The 23,751-nt window shown below is 32.3% G+C and overlaps 1 protein-coding gene and 1 non-coding gene across 2 annotated transcripts in view; both read left to right on the forward strand.

Moving 5' to 3' along the window:
- The window catches only part of LOC114325651 (organic cation transporter protein), a 203,870-nt gene extending 181,350 nt beyond the window's left edge, over nt 1–22,520 (forward strand). Inside the window, exons 6-9 of the mRNA XM_050659632.1 lie at nt 3,512–3,839; nt 9,460–9,635; nt 11,009–11,178; nt 13,248–22,520. Of these exons, the coding sequence (XP_050515589.1) occupies nt 3,512–3,839; nt 9,460–9,635; nt 11,009–11,178; nt 13,248–13,416 (843 nt within the window). The 3' untranslated portion in view covers nt 13,417–22,520. The remainder of the gene's footprint in view (nt 1–3,511; nt 3,840–9,459; nt 9,636–11,008; nt 11,179–13,247) is intronic.
- On the forward strand, nt 17,014–17,205 carry LOC114325655 (U2 spliceosomal RNA). Its single transcript, XR_003651713.1, has one exon. It is a non-coding gene; the product is annotated as a U2 spliceosomal RNA (small nuclear RNA).
- Nucleotides 22,521–23,751: the final 1,231 nt, after the last annotated feature.

The raw sequence follows: 23,751 nt of genomic DNA on the forward strand, positions 1-23,751 counted from the left end.
TATGCAATTACTCCCATCAGATACCAAATTGAAGAAATCTACAATCTACAATGCTCTTGTAGAAATCAGTGTCAATAAAAACAACGATAAAATGGTTGGTTATGAGGCAAGCTGTTTGGCAAATCAAATCCGCGATTTTACTTTTCTTCGCTCTGTGGTAATATGCCATGACATTTTACTTCACATCAACGTAGTCAGAAAATCACTGCAGAATATTGATATGGGAGTGTATCAAGCTGTCAGTATCAAGTCTCTCGGAAGTTATTTAAAATTCCAGGGCTATTTGAGAGACGCAAAAGAGCTAGAAATTGAGAACCCTAAAATCGGAGGCGAAGTAATAGTAAGAAAGTGAAAAGACAATTTGGCTATGAGGCTGAAGATGAAAGTATGGACCTAGATCCAGAGACACGATATAAAGTTGATTTCTATTTAAAAATTATAGACACAACGGTTAATGGATTAATAAGGTCCGGTTTCACCAACAACAAATAAATCAATGAATAAAATTTATTAGACGTTTATGACTATATTTTGTTTCAATTATAATTTTCATAATTTAAAGTTAAACTGACAAATTTACTTTCTTATAAATATTTACAGCGAGATAAACTTACCAATTTGTTCTAGGTTATTGATTATGTACTATAGAAAGGAACTACAACGTTTACGGGGTTTTATTATTTCATATGGTCAATGAATCTCTATATATGAAAAAACCGCGGAGTGCTACCATTTAAAGGGGTGCGTTTTTGAGAAATGGGTGAATTAGTCCCTGGGCACAGGTTACATTAGGGTGAGTTCTATGCACTTTTGGTACAAATACGTCTACATAAAAATTCTTCCTGGTTAAATTTCCTATCTAAATATAACTTTTTAAAGTCAAAGATACGTTTTTTTACAAAAATATATTCAAAAGAAAAAGCACAAAGAAACCCAAAAGAAAGAAATTTTGTTTTTTGTCTAATAACTTTTGTCCATGGGGATATAGGTATAGACATTGCTCCACAGAAAAAAAACTTACATATTTTCTCTTTAAAATGATGTTTGGTAGAGGTCATTAGGATTTTTAGTTTTCGAAATATGATTTTTCAAAATTCGCCACTCACAGAAATTTTGGGCAATTTTCCTTGTTATTTCGCAAATATTGTTCTGTAACTTTTTTCTACGCAACTTTAGGCATATGCAATGGTACATGTAAGAGGAATAGAAATCAATTACCTTTAAAATGTTCTACTGTATAATGTTGTACGACTTCTTTTAAAGAGGTTATCTTTTTCAAGATTTTATACTTTTAACGAGTTTTTATATTTTTTACGATTATTTTTTAAATTTCCCATTCTAACTTTTTTTTCTACATTTAGGTATATATTATATAATAAAAAAGAAAGCTTGTTCTGTTTACTTTAAAATGGTGTATTATAAAAAAATTCTAGGATTATTTTTTAATAAGATATGCTTTTTCAAAATGTAATAAGTACTTTCAACGATTTTTGATTTATGATTGAATCTTATTTTTTATAGGTAATACTTTGGATCCACTGGACTCGGCCGGGCAAACTTCAAAATATGGATTAATTCCAATATTTACTGTCAAAGCTCCTGCACCATAAGCTTTGCTTGAAAAAATAGCATGTAAATGTACCAAAGGATGTACAAAAAACTGCGGTTGTAGGAAGATAGGAATTAGTTGTTCAATATTCTGCAAAGGGTGCATGTACTTGTACATGGGTACTAATTGTGGGAACTCTAAGATAACTGAGGTGTCAGAGGAAGATATTGAAGCTAATGCTAACGAAGAGATGGACTTTGGTTTTGAAATTTTTTTAAATGTCAACGTTTAAATAATTTTAACTAAAGTGATGTTTTCTAAGACTTATGTTTCTGTAATTTTTTGAAAAGAAATAATTTTAAATAATACAGGTAAAAAAATATCAAAGAATCACTCGGTTTCCATTATTTAAATATAGATGGTACACCATTTTAAAGAACAGAAAGTAAGCCCTCTTTATTGAGCAATATATAGTATATTCATGTACAAGAAAAAAAAGTTAGAATGAGAAATTTAAAAAATAATCCTAGAATTTTTTGTAATACACCATTTTAAAGTAAACAAAATAAGGTTTTTTTATTATATAATAAAATATATGATATAATTTTATATTATATATAATATATTATATAATAATATTATTTTATTTTTATATTACATTATAAAAAATCGTTAAATATATAAAACTTTGGAAAATCATAATCTCTTTAAAAAAAAGTCGTACAACGTTACACAGTAGACCATTTTAAAGGTAATTGATTTCTATTCCTATTACGTTTACCATTGTATAAACCTAAAGTTACGTAGAAAAAAGTTACAGAACAATATTTGCGAAATAACAAGGAAAATTGCTCAAACTTGCTGTGAGTGGCGAACTTTGAAAAATCATATTTCGAAAACTATAAATCCTAATTACCTCTACTAAACAGAATTTTAAAGAAGAAATATGTAGGTTTTTTTTCTGTAAAGCAATGTCTATACCTATATCCTCGTGGACAAAAGTTATGGGACAAAAAATAAAATTTCTTTCTTTTGGGTTTCTTTGTGCTTTTTCTTTTGAATATATTTTTGTAAAAAAAAGTATCATTGACTTTAAAAAGTGATATTTAGATAGGAAATTTAACCAGGAACAATTTTTATGTAGGTATGTTTGTACAAAAAGTGCATAGAACTCACCCTTATGTAACCTGTGCCCAGGGACTAATTCACCCATTTCTCAAAAACGCACCCCTTTAAATGGTAGCACTCCGCGGTTTTTTCATATATAGATGTCCATTGACCATATGAAATAATAAAACCCCGTTAACGTTATAGTTCCTTTTAGCTATCTTATTTTGAATATAATCAATAGCCTATTCGTAGAGTAAGTATTTATTTGATAAATAAATAAAATAAATCTTATTTGACGTTAGTAAAATGGAGAAATGTCAGTTTATTTGTGGAATAACTTTATTCATAGAATAAGCTACTATTTGTTGATGAAACCGGTCATAAGTGATAGATTTCAGCTAATTAAGAGCCATGGTGAAATTTATTTGAGTTCTTGAGTCTACCAAGGGGGGGGGGGGGGAGCGGTCTCCGAGGGTCGGGCCTGAGTCTTCTTCCGTTAACTTTGGCTCTATCCTTCGTCCCTCATAGGGCTCTCATAGGCCCTCGTTTTTACGGCTTACGTGGCCAAACCATTGCAGTCTTTGTTCTTGAATATTTTTTGAGACTATAGTATTTCCCTAACCAAGTCGTTACATTTCTGACCCTGTTCCTTCTAGTCTTACCAGCATCACCGTAATATTTTCATTTCATCTACCTTACTCTTCTTTTTATGATATATGTAGATGTTGGGCCTGTCCTCATTAGTTGTAAAAAAGTTTATAGCACCCAGAATACAGTTTGAAAAATTAAATCACTGTTCCTATTATTCTTATTGGTAGCACAAGTAAATAGTAAATTATTATACTTTTATAGATTTCCTGCGAAAAAGCCCAACAAGCCGAAAACATGGAAAGGAAATATACCGTTATAGACCTTTTCAAAACACCACGACTACGAAAAATCACCTTAATTCTGGTTGTCCTATGGATGGCTATATCCTTGGTGTTCGATGGACACGTAAGAAATGTGGAAACGCTCGGTCTAAACACCTTCTTAACCTTCACCATAGCCTCCGCCACTGAATTTCCTGCTGACACGTTTCTGACGTTTGTCCTGGACATTTGGGGAAGAAGATGGCTAGCTGCTGGATCAATGATCGTCAGTGGTATCTTTACGCTATTTGCTATTGCTGTACCTTTAGGTAAGTCACGACAATTCTTTTTTGGCTTTTATTTCTATTTTTCACTATTATTATTCGACCAAGCTATAAAAAATGCGAAAATTAGGAAAGCTTGTAGTCCAGATGATACACTGAGTTGCTGAAGCTAATATATGAAAATATAGTACAGTGCAACCTCGTTAACTCGGATTAATGGGGACAGCGGCCGATCCGGGTTAGCCGGAAAAAATGGTAAAAATTAATAAAATACGGTATAATTACAAATAGTTGGCGTATTCCATGACGTTTTTTCCATCTATCCAGCCAACCTTGACTCGCAGTGAAATTTGGTTCACAATCAGGCAACATTTTATTCAGCTTGAGTGCTGAATCTTGAATAATTGGTCCAGACACTGGTAAACCACGTTCGCGTTCCGCACAAAACCACACATGCAAAGCGTCGTCGAGAGTTTCATTTTTAGCTTTATTAGCTTTGCACCGATTGTCCAAACTGGCTTTTGTTATCATTTTGAAACAAAATTCTTCGATTTTAGTTCTATTTTTCTTCCAATCCGATACTGTAGATGTACCATATGATGCTGCAATTGTTTTTAAAGATTCGCCTTTATCAATTCTACCTAATGCTTCTAGTTTCTTTTCCATTGTCACTACAACATTTTTACGTTTTGTTGCCATTACTTCGACAAAAAAAACACGCAAACATCTGAAGCACGATTACAGAACGGAAGCGAACAATACGACTGTACTACACACAATACGGTCACAACCGGAACGATGTTATGTTATTTAATAACAGTGAAGACTAAGACCATTGTTTGAAAAAGAATTTTTTAATAGTCTTTCTAGTTTTTTTAAACAATGCTAAGACAGTTTGAAATAAATAAAGGATACTAAAGGTGCCTGTTGTTTCATACATTTTTTCTATCATATATGTATTTCAAATTACACAAATACCCATTACCTACCTCTCAAATATTATATTACATAAATTTTTATTGTTGAAATGTTTGTCTGATAAAAATCGGCCCGGGTTAGCCGGACTTCCGAATTATCGGGGGCCGACTTATCGGGGTTCCACTGTAAAACTTTTTAACGCAATATACATATAACACTGGAGTGATTCCAACAGGCAAGCTTAAGTCAATTTTTGTCGCAATAGCTAATAAAACACAATGCTAGAAAATGCTTACAATATCGTTTAATTAGCCTAATGAACCACACTCTTAAGTTTTTCCTAAAAATACTTCACAACAAAATTATACGCAAATGCAAAGTACAAGTATTTGGGTTTGATAATATCAAACAAAGCCACAACTGAAGAAGATATACAAAATAGACTAGGACAAGCAAGAAACTGAATACGAGAATCATCAGTATAAACACAAAAAGAAGAATATATAACACCATGATAAGAAGTATCCTCACTTATGGGTGTGTGAAAATTGGATAATAAATAAGAAAACCAAAAACAAAATAAGAACAACAGAGATGAAATTCCTAAGGAAAAGATGCAGAGTATCAAGAAGAGATAGAATAAATAACATAGAGATTAAGAAAAGAATGGGAATGAATTATGAAGATATAATAGACTACGTGTAGAACAGAAGAGATTAACCTGGTATGGACATGTCAGAAGAGCAGAACAAAAACGTTGGATAAACAGAATAACAGATTGGAGTTCGATAGAAAAAAGGAAGAGAGGTAGACCCCGAAGATCTGTCAGAGATGAAGTGAACAAAGCAACGAAAAGAAGAAATCAGAGAGAACTGGAAGCAAAACAGAGAGAACTGGAGAGAACGGTTGAGTAAAGGAATATAGTGAGAACTGCCGTGATCAAAGAAAAGATTTATCTGCATGCTTCGTGGACTTCGAAAAGGCATTCGATATAGTCTCTCTTTCTCTTGTCGTTTCCCCATTACTGAGGATCGTGATTTCTTCCAATATTCCTAACAATGTTTCTCTATTGGTATCTATCTTCGGCTGCTCTAAGAGCTTCGCAGAATGAGTTTCCAGCTGAATGCTTTATTTGGTCAGACCATTTGGTCAGTTGGTGATCGTCCTCTTGATCTTCTCCCAGAACGTTTCCAGAAACAATTAATCTCTCCAAACTGTCGTCACCTCTGCGAACCACGTGACCAAAGAATTGCAGAATTCGTTGCAGACATATTGTGGACAGCCTTTTTTTACTATTGACTTGGCTATTCAATATAGTACAGCATGTAAAATTATTGCAAACGCTAGAAAATATAGAAACACCTAGATGACAAATATATTCGTGTCATTAAAAATTTGTACTGAAATGCAATACAATACTGCTATAGTAAAAATTGGAGATAACTACACTCACGAAATCTCCATGCAACGAGGAGTCAGACAATGTTGCATTTTGTACCCAATATTTTTCAATGTTTACTAGGACCAGTTTTTTAAAAAGGCACTTGAGAGACAGCCATATAGAATAAAAATCAACGAGGAAGTATTTAATGTGATTAGATACCCGGACAATACAGTACTTCTGTCAGAAAATATTGAAGGCCTCCAAATTTTGATTAATCACATTCACGAAATAGGAGAGGAAATGAGCATTAACCCATTTTATCTCACGACATTTATTTTTCGATAATACAAAATTTTTTTGAATGCCCTTGTTGAACCTGGATTAAATAGCAAAATTTCATTGTTATTTGACATAAAAAAATTAAATTTTTAGCAAAAAGTAGGTGTACTCATACGAGTACAATGGGCTGATCGGGAGTCAAACTATAAAACATTGTGTAAAAATTAAAATGTTTTATTTTCTTACAATATAGGTAGGTACATAAGTACTTGGGTATATCCTGTATTATAATCTAACTAGCATGCAATTGTACAAAACAATCACGTTTTAAACACAGAGTAACTTCACACTTTATACTAAAAATCCAACGCACTTTGGTGGCATAGGCTACATCGAAGTTGTTTGTCTATTTTCTTTAGAAAATGACCGCTTTCATCCATTTTTAGACTAATTGGTACAAATTCTGCTAGTCGTTTTTTAGAATACATAAGTAGATGTAGGTATTTTTAAATTTCTTGGAAACGGGTCCACGAAATGCACTAGTCACCAATAATTAGGCTCTCGTGCATATATATGGTATCCAGTAAAAAGTAAAATAGCCAGATATATCTTATCTCTTCGTGCGTTACATAAAGTGATGATTATTATTTTGAACGGCATATATAATTTATACTTAACTGTTCTGTAATATAAGTATTCAATAATTTCATTGTCAAAAAATTTCTCGAAATAGTTCGATACGAGATTTACCTCGGATTTACTCTTTCATATCATCCAGACGGCCCTTGTAACCTGTTGTAGATGTCATATCAATATCAGTAATTTCTTCTATCCAGTCAGATTCTTTGGTTTTATTTTGACCCTTCAATAAATTTTCTTTTCTAATGACAAGGGGAAGATTGTCTTCTTTGTCGTTGTCAGAGTAATCACGCATGTAATGAACTATTTCTCTATTTCTCCGGGAATATCATTCGGAAAGCTCATTGTCAGTTTGATAGTCAACCTTAGGAGGAATAACTACCGCCGATACATCTTATGAATGAAACTCGCTATGTCATTTGAAGCTAAAGCGGATGTTTTATGTTTTCCATAAAATCCGATGGGACTCATTGGCCGCAATTCTTGAAAATCAATTCCAATACAAATATTGAACATGAAAGAATAAAAAACAAAATAAGCATATTTGATCTCATACAAACCCACTGTACTCAAATGAGTACATGTCTATTTTGTAACATAAAAACAACAATAATAAAAAGATTTTTATACTGTATAAATAATTATTACCAGTACTTACTATTCCAACAATAAAAGTTAAAAAAATGATGAATAATATCAAAACCACAAAATAGCAACACTTCAATGATTCAACAGAAATATGAAGGTTAGCTTCTAATTACTGCGTCACAGGTTAGGAAGAGGAGCGCCTCCGAGAGTAGAATTTGTGAAAATCTATTAGAACACTTTCTAATAGAATCGGATATATACATGGAGTACCACTCTTTTGCAAGAAGTGTCACTACTAGGCCTTTTTGCTGCTGTACTCGCACGAGTACAGTGGGACCAAATGGGTTAAAATAAACTCAAACAAAACACATCCAGATGCAGAGCTTCTATTAAACGGAGTCCAAGTTGAAAAAGTTCACAAAATTACATATTTGGGAACTGTCATAAAGGTCCATCTAGATCCAGACAGAAATAAAACGAATAATAGCAATGACTAAAACTACTTTAATGAAAATGAATACTTTTCATTGCAATAATCATCTCAGTTTAGAATTAAGACAAAAAATGGTTAAGGGCTATATTGTGTCTGTACATTTGTACAGTGCAGAAGTGTGGACACTAAAAGTATCAAGCATGAACAGCATTGAAGCATTGGGAATGTGGATTCATAGATGGAGGTTAAAGATTAATGGATAAAGGATAAAGATAAACCTTGGAGACCAGGAAAAACTAATGAGAAAGTAATAAGGAGGATTAACAAAGATAGATAACTGCTAGACTGTTGAACACCAGAAAATGTCTTATCTGGGACGTATAGCGAGGGGAAATCGATACAGAATACTACAACTGATCCTTAAAGGCAAAATAGTGGGCCGTAGAAGTGTAGAAAGAAAACAAGTTTCTTGGTTAAATCTCTGATTTGATATCTACATCAAATTCAGATTCTATGTTACAGAAGATCGAGAAGCCTTCGCAATGGTGATCGCCAACGTCGGATAGTTCTGATATGGCACATGAAGAAGAATCAGTTAGCAATAATATGTCCTATTCAAAATGTTAGTTGTATTACCAATATGCTGAATTGTATATCTAAGATCTTCAGTATAGAAATGTAGAATTGTACATATTTTATCTTAAATTTTAATTCTCCTTTACGTATATACTTTGTCTTAATTATAATTAATAAGAGCACGAAATAAGAGTGTCACACATACGGACCTACTTCGGCCCAGATGGGTGGAACGGATTGGGATTACTACGGTAGCCGCAGCCGTTGCGAACTACTTTTAACTTTGAATCTTTAAGACATAAGTAAAAATAACAGTCGACACTCTGTGAACTAATTTTTATTACTAATAGGGAGTTAAATTTATTGCAGTAGAATTTTAATAGTTTCGGATTTAAGCATGAAGAGGGGAAGAAAGGAGACGGTTTTGGTTAGTGTGGGAATCAAGGCAGTTATTCGATTTTAACATCAGAACCACGACAGACGTGTTATTTGGGATAATCGAAAAAGACGCTTAAAGAGACGCTTTAAGACGGATATTATGACAAGCCGGTTATAATATTCATTAGACGCAATTATTTCAAAATAGGTTTCTTTTTGTAAGAACACGGAAAATTTTGCTCGCAATTACACAAACACTTTTAGGTACATTTCGTCAACTTAATAGTACTTATCTATAATTTAATTGTCTATTTTATTAATTAAAACTGTTAAGACTGATACGGACTTTTATTACGATTGTCTTTAACGAATCCTACAGAAATATATTAAAAAGCATCTCTTTTTGTGTTAGTTTTTTACAATCGCCAATTTTTTGTAATCCCTTTGTTAAATCACATTTTTTGTCGTAGGTATTCCGTCTGCAACATTAGCCATCATGGGTAGATTTGCTATCAACATATCATATAACATTGGACTCCAATACGCAGCCGAGATCCTGCCTACTGTAGTCAGAGCACAAGGCGTCGCTCTCATTCATATCATGGGATATGTTGCCAGTATTATAGCACCGTTTGTTGTATATCTAGTAAGTCTCGTCATACCATAGATGATTCATTTGGTCAACTTTTTCATAACTCAATAATCAGATCACCAAAGTACATACTTAATACAACAATAATAGAATCCTTGAACTTGATGAGAATACACAGGGTGTCCAGAAACTCTACCGACAAACGAAGACAGGAGATTCCACAGATAATTTTAAGATATTTTAACCCAATTCAACTAGTCCGAAAATGCTTCCTAAGGGAGCTAGAGCTCTTTGAAGATGGCGTCTTGTAATTAGTTTTTCTTAAACAACTCCAGAACGCTTTTATTGAGAAAAACCAAAATTGGTACACATATTTATCTTCCAGAGATTAATCGACCCCATGAATTGCAAATTTCTAGTACCGGTCATAGGCGTTCGTTTTGGGTAGGGCAACAGTTATTTTATCGCAAACTTTTTTATCTTTAATTTTTAAGCATTTTTGACTCTGGATTATTAAATTGTGAGGTATTCTACAAATAAAAGGTACTCTTGTTTTAGGTCGATAGGATACACCGTTTTCTAGAAAAATCAATTTGAAAATTTTTCTTTTTTTTAATTTCCAAAAAAAATTAAAAAAAAACTATTTAGAAATCTGAAAACTGGTACGTTTATTTATATTTCAGAGATGAATCGATTTCATTAATTGCGAATTTCTAGTACGGGTCATATGCGTCCGTTTTGGGTAGGTCAACGGTTATTTTATCGCATAACATTTTTGTCTTTAATTTTTAAGCATTTTTGATTTTAGATTATTAAGTTATGAGGTATTCTAGTACTAAAAGTCACTCTTGTTTTAAGATGGTAAAATACACCGTTTTTTTTTTAATTTTTCAATTTTTATTCAAATTCAAAAAACGAAAAATTTTAAATTTGATTTTTCTAGAAAACCGTGTGTCCTACCGACTTAAACCAAGAGTACCGTTTAGTACTAGAATACCTCACAATTTAATAATCCAGTATCAAAAATGCTTAAAAGTTAAGACAAAAAATTTATGTGATAAAATAACCGTTGCCCTACCCAAAACGGACGCCTATGATCGGTACTAGGAATTGGCAATGGATGGAATCGATTTATTTCTGGAAGATAAATATGTGTACCAATTTTGGTTTTTCTCAATAAAAGAGTTCTGGAGTTATTTACGAAAAACTAATTACAAGACGCCATCTTCAAAGAGCTCTAGCTCCCTTTCGGACTAGGCGAATATAGCTAAATTGTCTTAAAATTATCTGAAGAATCTTCTGTCTTCGTTTGTCGGTAGAGTTTCTGGACACCCTGTATAGAAGAGAGATCATACATTCAATCACTACTGTCATTGGTGCTAGAAAAAACGTTGTTCTGCTTATGTTATATTATCATTTTTTTTTAGGCAAATATATCCACATCTTTCCCTCTTCTAATTCTCGGAGTGTTGGGTATCTTAGGAGGACTGTTAGCACTATTCTTACCAGAAACTCTAGATCAAGAACTACCACAGACATTACAAGACGGAGAAAACTTTGGATTAGGCCAAAAGATGTGGGACTTCCCGTGCATAAAGTGCGTATGACTTATACTGTAGTTATATCTAAATCTATCATCATCTTCATCAGTTGAGGCTACAGCCCTTCGTAAGTCTTGGCCTGCCTCAAAACATTCTTCTGTCCAGTGGCGGATCCAACATCTTCAAGAGGGGGGATCGATTTGCTAAATTTCTATGAAAAATAAATGAATGTTTTTATAATCTTTATATATAACTTGGTTAGAGATGGGAGCCGATCGCCCCCATCGCCCTCCCCTGGATCCGTCACTTCGTCTGTCCCTCCCTGTCAAGTGACTGTCCTCTCCATCCTCTTACTCCCATCTTCCTGCACATCGCCCAGATATCTGAGTTTAGGTGTCGCCACCTTCTTTTTCTTCCGACCGGACTCTTTAACATCGTTATTTTAGTAGGATCACTTTCATCCATTCGCATAACACGGTTTCCCATCTTAGGCTGATTATTTTGATTTTCACGATAGCTGCATCACCAAAAAGTCTTTAGAGTTCGAAATTATATCGCTTTCTCCACAGACCCTGTTTGTTAACTCCTCCATATTCATTCTCTCTTTGCCTTATCCCTATGCGGGGTCGGCTTCTCTAATTGCATTTCTCCACACAATTCTATCTTGGGTCATATCAATACTAATCCCCTTTACCAACATGTACTGCCTAGCCGTCTCCCCCCACGTCTTCTTTGGTCTTCCTCTCCTACTCCTTCCAGGAATTTGCACTTCAGCAATTCTTCGTAGTTCTTCGTATTAACGTCTCGACGTTGAACATGACCAAACCATCTCAACCTATCCTCTCTCATTTTGGCATCAATTGGTGCCACACCTAGACTTCCCCTAATATACTCATTTTTAATTTTATCCCTTTTTGTCACTCCACTCATCCATCTAAGCATTCTCATTTCGCCACATGCATTCGTTGTTCCTCTTTCTTTTTCACTGCCCAACATTCAGTTCCGTACATCGTAGCCGGCCTTATGGCTGTTTTATAGAATTTTCCCTTCAAACTTCATTGGAATTGTCCTGTCACACAGCACACCACTCGCTTCCTTCCACTTCATCCATCCAGCCCTAATTCTAGTGCATGCATCTCCATCTATTTCTCCATTACTCTGTAATACCGATCCCAGGTACTTAAAACTATTGCTTTTTACAATCAGTTCACCATCCAAAGATACCATTTTATTTGTAGTAACTCCATCTTTAAATGAGCATTCCAAATACTCCGTCTTTGTCCTACTAAGTTTTAAACCTTTTTCCTCGAGAGCTTGTCTCCACTGTTCCAGTTTTTATTCTAAGTCTCTTTCACTATTTCCTACTAACACGACATCATCAGCATACATTAAGCACCATGGAATGTTAATGTTACCCTGTAGTTTCGCTGTTATCTGGTCTAAAACTAATGAGAATAAATACGGACTAAGCACCGAGCCTTGGTGCAATCCTACTTTCACATGAAATTTATCAGTCTCTCCCACACCTGTCCTAACACTAGTCGTTATTCCCTCATACATATCCCTCACAATCTTTACATATTCACCAGGGACTCCTTTCTTATTGAGTGCCCATCACAGAATCTCTCGAGGAACTCTATTATATGCTTTCTCCTGTTAACTCCTCCATATATGATCCTAAATAGTTTTTTTTTTCAATTATTCGTAGTAACTCTTCATCTCGAGTCGTCATTGCCAATGTTTCCGATCCGTAGGTACGTGAGCATTGGATATATAAAGTTTGCACTTTGTTGCTCTTGATATACCTGCATATTGCTCTTACTTGAAGGACTAGCCCAAAATAATAGCGGTTAGCCATGTAATTTTTTTTCTTATTTTTTGTATGTAATGTTTTTGCAGTCTTCCAGTGAGCCTCCTATAAGTAGCAGAATTCTTCCACCATTTCTATAATTTCGTGTTGCACCTCTCAAGGATTTTGTTGCATTCTTGATATAAATGATCTAAATCTATAAACGTCTACAATCTTTCTCCTTTTGAGGGAAAAGGAAAAGACTATCTAGACCTGTACTTTATAAACTTCTTGTTTTCTTATGTTTTTTTTATCATTTTCCGTTAATTTTTATAGGTCGAGAGAAGCAGAAGAGCCTACCGAAGAGTTCTATAGAGCAACTTCAGCAACACTGTCAAGAAGATCGACCAGAGCTTCTTTCAGAGGTGAAGCAAGATCCAGCATGTTGAACAGGGCATCTATTAGATCTCGAAAATTATCGGAAGTTCCAGATAATAAGGCCTAAGCTTAAGAAGTATTTTTTTACATGTAATAGACTGTGATTTTATTATTATTTTTCTTCTTAAAACGACACAGGACTGATATGAGAGAGTTATCAATAACAATTAAATGTGAATGTGAAAAGGCTTGTAAGATTCTGATTGTACAAAAACTAACTCAGTACAAAACTGATTCTAATTCAGTACAAAAAATGTGCCAATAGTATGTTTCCTTTACTGGTGATTTATTCAATTCTGAACACCATTCAAGATAGAGGGTGTGCATATTTTTGATATTTAGATCAGTTGCTTGATATCTGGAGGCACAATTTTGTAATCGAGAATAATGGTTTTTATACCTTGGAAACATTTTGATGTGTGATATGGCGTCATCACGTCGCTCTTTACTTATTTTGTTAGATGGTGGATGTTTGCCACGTTGATCGGCTTGCAGAAATCCTTCCTTAGACAGTTTATTACATACAGTATTAAATCTGCGATTAGTTATTCCTAGAAGTTTTAAAAATAATGTTTTGCAGACTCTAAAGCCCATCAGGAGAATATGGGTGACAAATTCTTTGTTATAGCGTGCCTCGTGCCTCAGCTTTTACCCTCTTGGGAGGGACTTTCTTAATGCAGGAACCAATGTAATTTGTTTATAAGTCATATGTCTGAAGTTCATAAAACTTTGTAAAAATACTTATTGCATTATTTTCTAATATTTTCATACAGTCGTACCTGCTGTCATGCTTCCAAAACTCCATTCCCCTTTTTTTGATGGTTTTACCTTTTTTCGTTTTATATTCGGTTCCACTTATTCTTGCTTTCTTTGCCTTCATTCGTTTCCATTCGTCTTTTTTTACTTGTATTTTTCGTGTTCTCTTGGGCGTAACTAAAAATCTGTGTGTTATTTTGTGCACCGTGAATTAAACAATATAAAAACTTTACCATGAATCAGAGCTGACGTCGCCTCAAAACCACTATTTCATACCAATATGATAGGATTGAGATTATCGTCACCTTCGTCCTCGGATGAAGAGTCTGAAGGTGGTTCATAATATTCACTGTTATACTCATCAGTGGCATATTATAGATCCGAATCACCATCAGAATCATGTTTATCAGGTTTATAGACTTGTTTAATCCTACAAAATATAAAAACATTGTAGGGGTTAATGTTTGAAAATCAACAAAATTTATTTTAATGAATGATTGTGTAATACTTAAATATATACCTAACAAATTGGTACTGACTTACTTTTAGCACATTTGCGTTTATCACTGCTATGATTATCACTCATTTTAAAGTTGATAAAATTAAAATTAGACGAGAACCGGTATTAGCAATATAAAACTAAAACAAAAGAATATAACCTAATATATAACATGATTTAGCGCCAAAAAGTTTGCCGCAAACGTTTGGAGGCAAAACGGAACAAATGTGTTTGAATTTACCCGTTTGCCACCAACGTTTTCTACATTTTTATTTTTATGTAATTTTCACTAGTCAATAGATGGCACCATATGTACTAAATTCATTCTACTATGCAGGGTGTAACAAAAATACAGGTCATAAATTTAATCACATATTCTGGGACCAAAAATAGTTCGATTGAACCTAACTTACCTTAGTACAAATGTGCACATAAAAAAAGTTATAGCCCTTTGAAGTTAGAAAATAAAAATCGATTTTTTCGAATATATCGAAAACTATTTGAGATATTTTATTGAAAATGGACATGTGGCATTCTTATGGCAGTAGTATCTTAAGAAAAAATTATAGTGAATTTAAGACACCCCATAAAAGTTTTATGGGGGGTTTGTTCCTTTAAACCCCCCCAAACTTTTGTGTCCGTTCCAATTTAATTATTATTGTAGTACCATTAGTTAAACACAATGTTTTAAAAACTTTTTGCCTCCTAGTACTTTTTCGAAAAGTCGAGTTTTTATCGAGATATTTGATATTTTGAATATTTGTCAAATCCACCACATATTTGCTTATGGTTAAGTACGATTATGGAGACTTGGTAATAATATGAAAATTTATTTATGATTTACATTTTTAGGTATATTTTGAACCATATTAAAAAAGAGGCCACATCTCGATAAAAGGTGCCTTATCGTAAAAATACAAAGAGACAAAAAAGTTTTAAAAACACTGTGTTTAACTAATGGTATCGCAGTAATAGTTTAATGGAACGTACACAAGCATTTTGGGGGTTTAAAGGAACAAAACCCCCCTAAAATTTTGATGTAAACATATTAAAAAAGAAGCCGCAACTCGATAAAAACTGCCTGATCGAAAATATACGAAGAGCCAAAAAAGTTTTAAAAATATTGAATTTAACTAATGGTACCACAATAATAATTTAATTAGAACGTACACAGAAGTTTGGGGCGGTTGAAGGGAACAAAACCCCAATAAAATTTTTATGGGGTGCACAAATTTTACTATAATTTTTCTTTAAGATGTTCCTGCCATAAGATTGCCACATGTAAATTTTCGTTAAAAAATCTCGAATAGTTTTCGATATATTTGAAAAAATCGATTTTCATTTTGTAACTTCAAAGGGCTGTAACTTTTTTATGTGCATATTAGTACTAAGGTAAGTTAGGTTCATTCGAACTATTTCTGTTCGCAGAATATGTGATTTAATTTATGACCTGTATTTTTGTTACATCCTGTATAATTTGGTATTTTAACTACATACTCAATTCTGCACATAACTAATTTTATGGAAAATATGCACTTGTACCCTCTTCCTTCTAACCCCTTAAATTATTCTTTTCTCTGCAAATCTGTTCTGAACAAATTTGTGATTGGTTGATAAGGTGATTGCCAGAATTTATCTATTCTATTTGCAGTCGCATAGTTTTCATTTACTCAGCTGAAGCTGATGTAAAAGCAACAAAAATGTACAAAACAATAGGTACCTACCTAATAAGTACATATTTATTTGTAAAAAGGTTCTGAAAGTCTTTTCTTGAGGCATATCTAAGTTAAATATTATGTTTTTGTGGGATTAAGCTACAATTCACTCCGAATATTGTTTTCAAAAAACATTTCAAAAAAATAATGAGGTGTTTTTTTATAAACGAAAGTTATAAAAATAATCCTATGATACTACATATAAATAACATTGTTATTTATAGTATCAAGTATCATGCATAATCCTAAACAACTTTGGGTTAAAAAAACAACAGGTAAACATGTAATTTCCATTAGAATCAATTATTGTGGTTTAATCCGCTAAATATAAATATAATATTATTTATTTTTATCTAACATATATTTTGGACTCGCGAGTTGCGTCCTAGTCCTAATTACAGTTTCCTGTAAAAAAATCAATACCTCCGAACAACAACCGTTCATTCCACGTTTAGATGAAACTGTGTATGTTGTAGGTCAAACATGGCTTCGTAGTAGAACCAATATAAAATTAATTTCCTAATTTACTTTGACAGGTGTGTTTCGCTGTAAAATTACCTGAAATTTCGTTGTTTTTAGGTATCCCTTTCTTCTTCAATAGTTTTAAGTGTTTGTCATAGATGGCGCCACTGTTAGCGTGTCGATGTAAGAGTGTAAATTGTTGAAGTATACTGTTGTTTGGAAATTCTCCGGCATCGCTTCTCGGCCTCTGGCTAAGATCAAAGTGTAGTATCTGTTCTTATCAGCTTAATATCTGATACGCCCCGCATGCGGGGCCAGTATATTAAACTGATTTTTGGAAATAGATGGAAGGTTAAGGGGCTTGCTCCACTTCTATCACGGGTTGGCCCGGTATTGCAGTACCGCCGGGATCGGCCCACAAAAAATAATCAAAACATAAAAAATTACCGCTTTTGAGTTGTCTCCAGTGTCTCCTAGTTAGTGTACACGAAGATGTCACTTTCAACATGAGATTGAGATGTCATGTCGTGTCACTGCAGGGTTACCAGGTCTACTGATTTAAACTTTAATCTACTGAAAACTGTATAAAACCTACTGATTTGAACTCCAATTTACCGATCTACTGAAACTTCTACTGAAAAATCTAAAAAAATTCAACCTCCAACAACGTGTTAATCTTTTTTCGTTTCACTTTAACCTAAATTTCTATAAACAGTCGGTACCTATTATGGGATGTTTAGAATTTTCATGGTACTTAATAAGGATGTCAAGTGGCTACAAAGAAAACATAGGGACTCTTGGGTTGAGAGATAATTGCTTTGTTTTCAATAGACATATTATGTTCCATGTGTTTCCACTGATACAACCAAACCATCGGGTATTGTGACGCCTTGGATAAGATTTATGAGTATCTGATGAATAGAGGTACAGTTAGGGTCGGTCAGTGAATAGTTTAGAGGCTGGCCGATTTTTTTAAATTTTTACCTCGTTTAAAATGTACAGTTTGCCAGTGGCGTACCTAGCATAGGTTGATTAAAATTAAAAAATCAAAATAATAAAAATATATTTTACAAAATTTAACAAACTGGAAAATATAGAAAGAAGATTTTTAGAAATAAAATTTATTATGGTCTTAATATGATTTATTTTATTATTTTATTTTTCAACACATCGCTGAATAGTTCTACTGTTTTTATATAAAAGTAAACTAAGAATCTGAAAATTAAAGGAATAATGCAGAAAACATAAAAAATCGTCGATATGCTTAATTAACCTATAAAATGACAGAAGTGCCAAAATTTCATAAATGTCGTAAGTGTGAAAATTTAATAACAGTGGAGTAAACTGGCCTGCGGTTGGACCAATTAGAAACGAGCATTACGGGGTAAATTTGAATCACTCCTCTTGCTTAAAAAATAAACAATAGCTTATTTGAAAGGTTATTCAATTATCTATTCAGTAATATAAACATCTTCTTCCTTCTTGGATGTAGGCTTTAAAGCCTGTTTCTTCTTCACTATTAGCTTCCTAAATTATTTAAGTTATCGCACCATCTTTTTCTTGGTCTGCCAATACTTCTTCGTCCATTTGGTGACTTATCTCATGCTATTCCTACTATCCTATCCTCTGCCATTCTACCAATGAATATAAACATTAATACCTACAATTATTTATACAGGGTGTCCAAAAAAATAAATAAATTTATTGACACAAATTAAAAGAAGAATGTATGCAATTTAATTCAAAATACATTTTACTGCTTTGAAAAAAGAGAAAAAATGTTTATTTGATAAATAAACATTACTTTTCGCTTAAATTAAATGTTCAAACTTCTAATAGGTAGGTGGTTGGAAGCTTTAACATTGAATTTAAGCGAAAAACAATATTTATTTAGCAAATAAATATTTTTTGATGTTTTCTGGCAACAGTAAAATGATGTATTTTGAATTAAGTAAATTACATACCTACATTCTCCTTTTTATGTCAATTAATTTAATTCAATAATTTTTTTGTACCCTTTATACAAAATTATTTTAATGTTTGAAGCAATAAATGTTTATTACACTAAATAGAGAATTGAACAACCTTTTAAATAAGCGAGCACACGATCCTATTCTTATTTAAAAAAATCATCGCTATATACGCCAAAAAAGCATAATCTAAAAATTAAAAATGACCTATTTCGGGATTTTTCTCCAAAGTCACCCATTCACAAAAAAATTATTTTATTTCAACTTTTACGCGCTCACTATATATTATATAAAAGACCAAATAAATAAATAGTACCTATCTATGTAAAGTTCTATGAAGGCTTTAAAAATATAAGATTACTTGGTTACTTGGCCGCGTCCGTAATATAGAGGTGACCATAGATACCAGTTCATAAATATAAGGGAATCTACATAATATAATTAGTTTGGAGAATTTTAAACTGGCCGTTAGTATAAATGGCCGATTTTAACAGGTGGCCGTTAACACAGGTTTTATAGTATTATAAATGGCTTAAAAAATCTACTGATGGCTACTGATTTTTTGAAAGCAAAACTACTGACGACATCAAAACTGACCTGGCAACCCTGTGTCACTGTCGCTTTACGGTACATAGTACATACACAGACAGAAATAAAGTTTTTTTGTTTTATAAGAAATAAAAACAACTTTTTTTATTTCTCTATGATGCTGAAGCGAAGCATCACGTTTGATCCTTTGGGATAATGTGTTGGGATCAGATTCTATCCCGGATCTTGAGGCTATGATCGCGAGCGTCAATAATTGTTAACTTAACCTTCGAGAAATTTTAGTAGTAAAGTAACGAAACGAGTAACCAGGTAACTTCCTCTACTTATGTAGGGATGTTCGATATTCACCAAAGTATGTTAGCTTCTGTATCGATACCCTATGATATCGTAATCAAAAGTATCATACAAAATATCGACATTTTTATTTTGACATGTACGTATGCGCAGTATGGTGTCCGTCCCTTATTTTTGTCCTGTAATAAAATGCAGGCCAGAGGCCACCTGGCCCATCCACCAATATTAATTTACGCTGTGTCTAGGTACACGCTAACGTGTATGCAAATAAAAAAGTTAGGTACACGCGAATTAAATTTCATCAAGCTAGTGACGTCATTATTTAGCGTGCACAGTGACTGTATATTTTGGTACACGCTATTTTGATAAGTTTAGTGTTTGATAGAAAAATATTTGTTATTAAGGGATAAGGGAAGGGAAGCAGAACTATTCAGATATTTCAAACTTAATTGTAATAAATCAATGTGTACCTATATATTGTATAAAAGTATAATATACTATTATATATTATTATATTCATATATTAATATATTCAGGTTATCAAAATAAATATTCAGTTGACATGGCATGTATGTACAAAATACTGTTAAAATAATTTTTATACGTAAACGTAAGTTTATAACAGTTTATAAACATAAACCAATGCTGTTGTTTTTATTTCTATTTATACAGGGAGTTGAACTTGTTACGATTTTCATACAAAATTGGTTATAACTTTGTAAATACCCTGTATAACATACCCAACCTTTATATTTTTGTGATGGGGAAGTTAAGAAGATTTCGAACATAAAATAAAATATAGGGTGTTCCATTTAAAAAAAAACATAATTTTGGTCTGCCACTATGTTATCGAACGCCCTGTAACATTCTAATTAATTTTGTACCATGAAGCTCAAAGTTTGCTACAATTTTTGTTACTAACTATTATTGCTATCTATAACTATAGCGGATCTACTTAGCTTTATCACACTAATCAATCGCCCTGTATATATTTATCTTAAAACATCTGCTACCCTTAATCACGAATTTTTGTCTCATTTATCTTTTTCATACTGTTTTAAAATATTGTTAAACGCATTAAAAGAACTAAATAATGGTCCACACTCCATAATTAATTTAAAAACAAACACTAAAATAAGAAATAAATAAAAAAAACAAACAAATAAAAATAAGAAATCTCTTTACTAATCAATATTAAAATGTAAACACAACGCGATTAGACAAATGTGAACCTCACTCTGACTGACGCTCGCGGTATTCTCAAGTTAGCGTGTACGCAAAAAACCAGTAACAGTGCACGCTAAATAGTGACGTCACTGACTTGATGACGTTTCGCGTGTACCTAACTTTTTTATTTGCGTACACGTTAGCGTGTACCTAGACACAGCGATTAATTTAAGGAAAATAATGGACAAACTTTGGAAGGAAAATAAAGAACAAAGAATTCTCCAAACCGGTGTTGCAAAATGTACCACATAAAATAAGGGGTTGAATTTTCGATACGATATTATGATTCGGTGTATCGATACCAACTAATGTATCGATACAAAATATTGAGTATCGATACCTCAAAGTATCGAACATCCCTACTTTCCTGATACTGTTGATTTTTATTTTTTATTGCAAAATTTTTTAAACTTCAGGTGTTCCTAAATTGTATTATAACCGGGACAAAATGCAGATTTTAGCGCTCTCATGGCTAACTCTCATGTATCGCCTTTAAATAACTATTTTTTTAAATCATCGTTACTCGTTATACACACATATTTTAGTTCTTTTCTATTTGGTGCTTTCAGAATAGTTATTCATGTAGACCCAAGAGTTGAAGAACAATAACGTTGTAGCATGTTGTAGATAAAAGCTTTCTGGGATAAACAATTTGAAAGTTTCAATTACTGTTAAGTGAAACATCTTGAAATGTTCAACTCTCATTTTTAAGAATTTTCGGTGCTACTAGAGTATGCGGTCTAATATCGCATTATTTATCAAACGCATAAATAAAAATTTTAATTTTACAAAAATAATCCTTTGTTATAATATCTATTCACTATTTTAGTTGGAAATAAGCTAATTTTGTGGCTTATTCCCAATTAAAATAATAAATTGATATAACAAAAAGTATTAACTTGTAAAATTAGAATTATTTATGCGTTTTACTCACTAAAGATTAAAAATATTATGGAATGATTTAGCCACACAGTGCCAACAAAAAAATCTTTACAAAGTGTAAAAATTATTATTTTAATTTTACAAATTAATCCTTTGTCACACTAATTTACTATTTTAGTTAGAATGTTTAGTTTAGAAATTTTATTAGTTTTTTGGTAGGCCGGCGCAGGATTTTTGTTTGTTTTTATTTATCTTTCTTGAGGAGAAGTGTTTATTAATCTATTTATCTTGCTGATGCCTGACTCCGGTTAAAGTGTTTATCTTCGATTTCAACTTCATGGATTCTTCAGATAGGGTTACGTGTTTATTTTGTCAGAATATAGTTTCAGGTGTTGTTGGAACAATTAAAGAAGTTTGAGATATTGTTTACTGTAATAAAGTGAATTTCAATGTTGTGTAGACACACACATTTGTTCTGCTTAGACGCATACGCTAATACGAAAAAAATTTGCAATTAAAACTATACATATTTTGTTTATAGAAATTAAATCTATAATATCTCCTCCTTGTCGTTTTGAGAAAAGAAAAACAAAAAAAAGTAGTTTTAGCATAAAACCACTGCGAATCATCAGCACCTTAAAAAATGTGCTTGTATCATTTTGGGTAGTTGGTGTAAAGTGGTTGTTACCCCTTTAGTATTATTTTGTTTTAAGTGGAAATGTTTTAAATAATTTATTGTTTTTAAATTGTTTTCTTCTAAGCTTGTATGTCTGTGTGATATGTAAATAATTTTAAATATAGTGTTTTATTTATCTTATGTGGCTATTTTTTTGTTATGGATTCTTTTAGAAACCACAGGAATGTAATGCAACGTGTAAACGTTTTTTCACATTTTTATATCAACATTAACCATTGGCGTAAGGTAACATGTGAGGAAACTGATGCAAATTAAAATGAATTTTTAAACAGTTTTACCACACTTTTATTCCTAAAACACCTTCTTCCGTCGTCGATAGAATAGAGTCATAAAAACCGGTAGTTTAAGACATTTCCTGAATAAATTCCACATAATACAATAATTGAAAAACCTAAGAACAGAGAAAACCCTAATTAGGGGAGTGCAATTAGAACGAAAACATGCATTGTTTCGGAAAAATTCAAACAAGCCTATATTTTTCTAAAACCTTTTTTGTTAGTTTATATACATGTTAAAGTAAAAAGTTCTACTCGCAGATTTGGCCGATAATTGTTTATTAACTGTTTAAACAATACCAATTGTTTTGTATAAATAATTTTAAAAATATCGTTGAATTCATCATTTTACTGTGATCAAATATGTTTTTATTTTGTTTTTGGTTATGCTGAATCCGAATATGGCATTACAATTTGAAAATTCTTATACAGAAGCTCTTATACAGTATGTTTGCTTAGCTAAGTACCACATATTAGAAAACTTTTTTATTATCAATTTTACGAAAAAAAGTTATTCTTCATAAAATGCTCTATCTGGTTTAGAATCTAAGATACAACCATCAGATATCAAACTTTCTTAGTTTTATACGAGGTATGTAAATAATATGAATTTTTCTTAAGAGTTAAGTGCCTTTATTATTCACAATATTTTAATTAGAAGGATGTAATTGAACAGTGAAACACATGTTTCAATTCCAAACAACTTTTTTTAATAACAATTTTCGATTGTGAATTATAAAGGTACTCTTTAGTGAAATTCATATTTTTTGACATACCGCTCGTATAAAATTTTATATTTGATGGTTACAGAGTATTTTATAAAGAATAACTTTTTTCGTAAGACTGATAATAAAAAAGTTATCAATAGGTTCAAAGTTAAGCAGATATACTGTATAAGAACTAAAAAAAAAAAATTGTTGAACATTTATTATTGTTGAAGCTTATTATTAAATGTATTTTAGGTAAGTTTTACAGAAAAAAGTTTTGATCACTTTGTATAAACATCTGGTAATTTTCGGTTTTTGTATTACATTTTTGTTATCCTTCTTAATTTTCTTAAAAAGAAATAGTTTATT

The sequence above is a fragment of the Diabrotica virgifera genome, chromosome 8 (genome assembly GCF_917563875.1).
Source record: "Diabrotica virgifera virgifera chromosome 8, PGI_DIABVI_V3a".
NCBI classification, from domain to species: Eukaryota; Metazoa; Arthropoda; class Insecta; order Coleoptera; family Chrysomelidae; genus Diabrotica; species Diabrotica virgifera.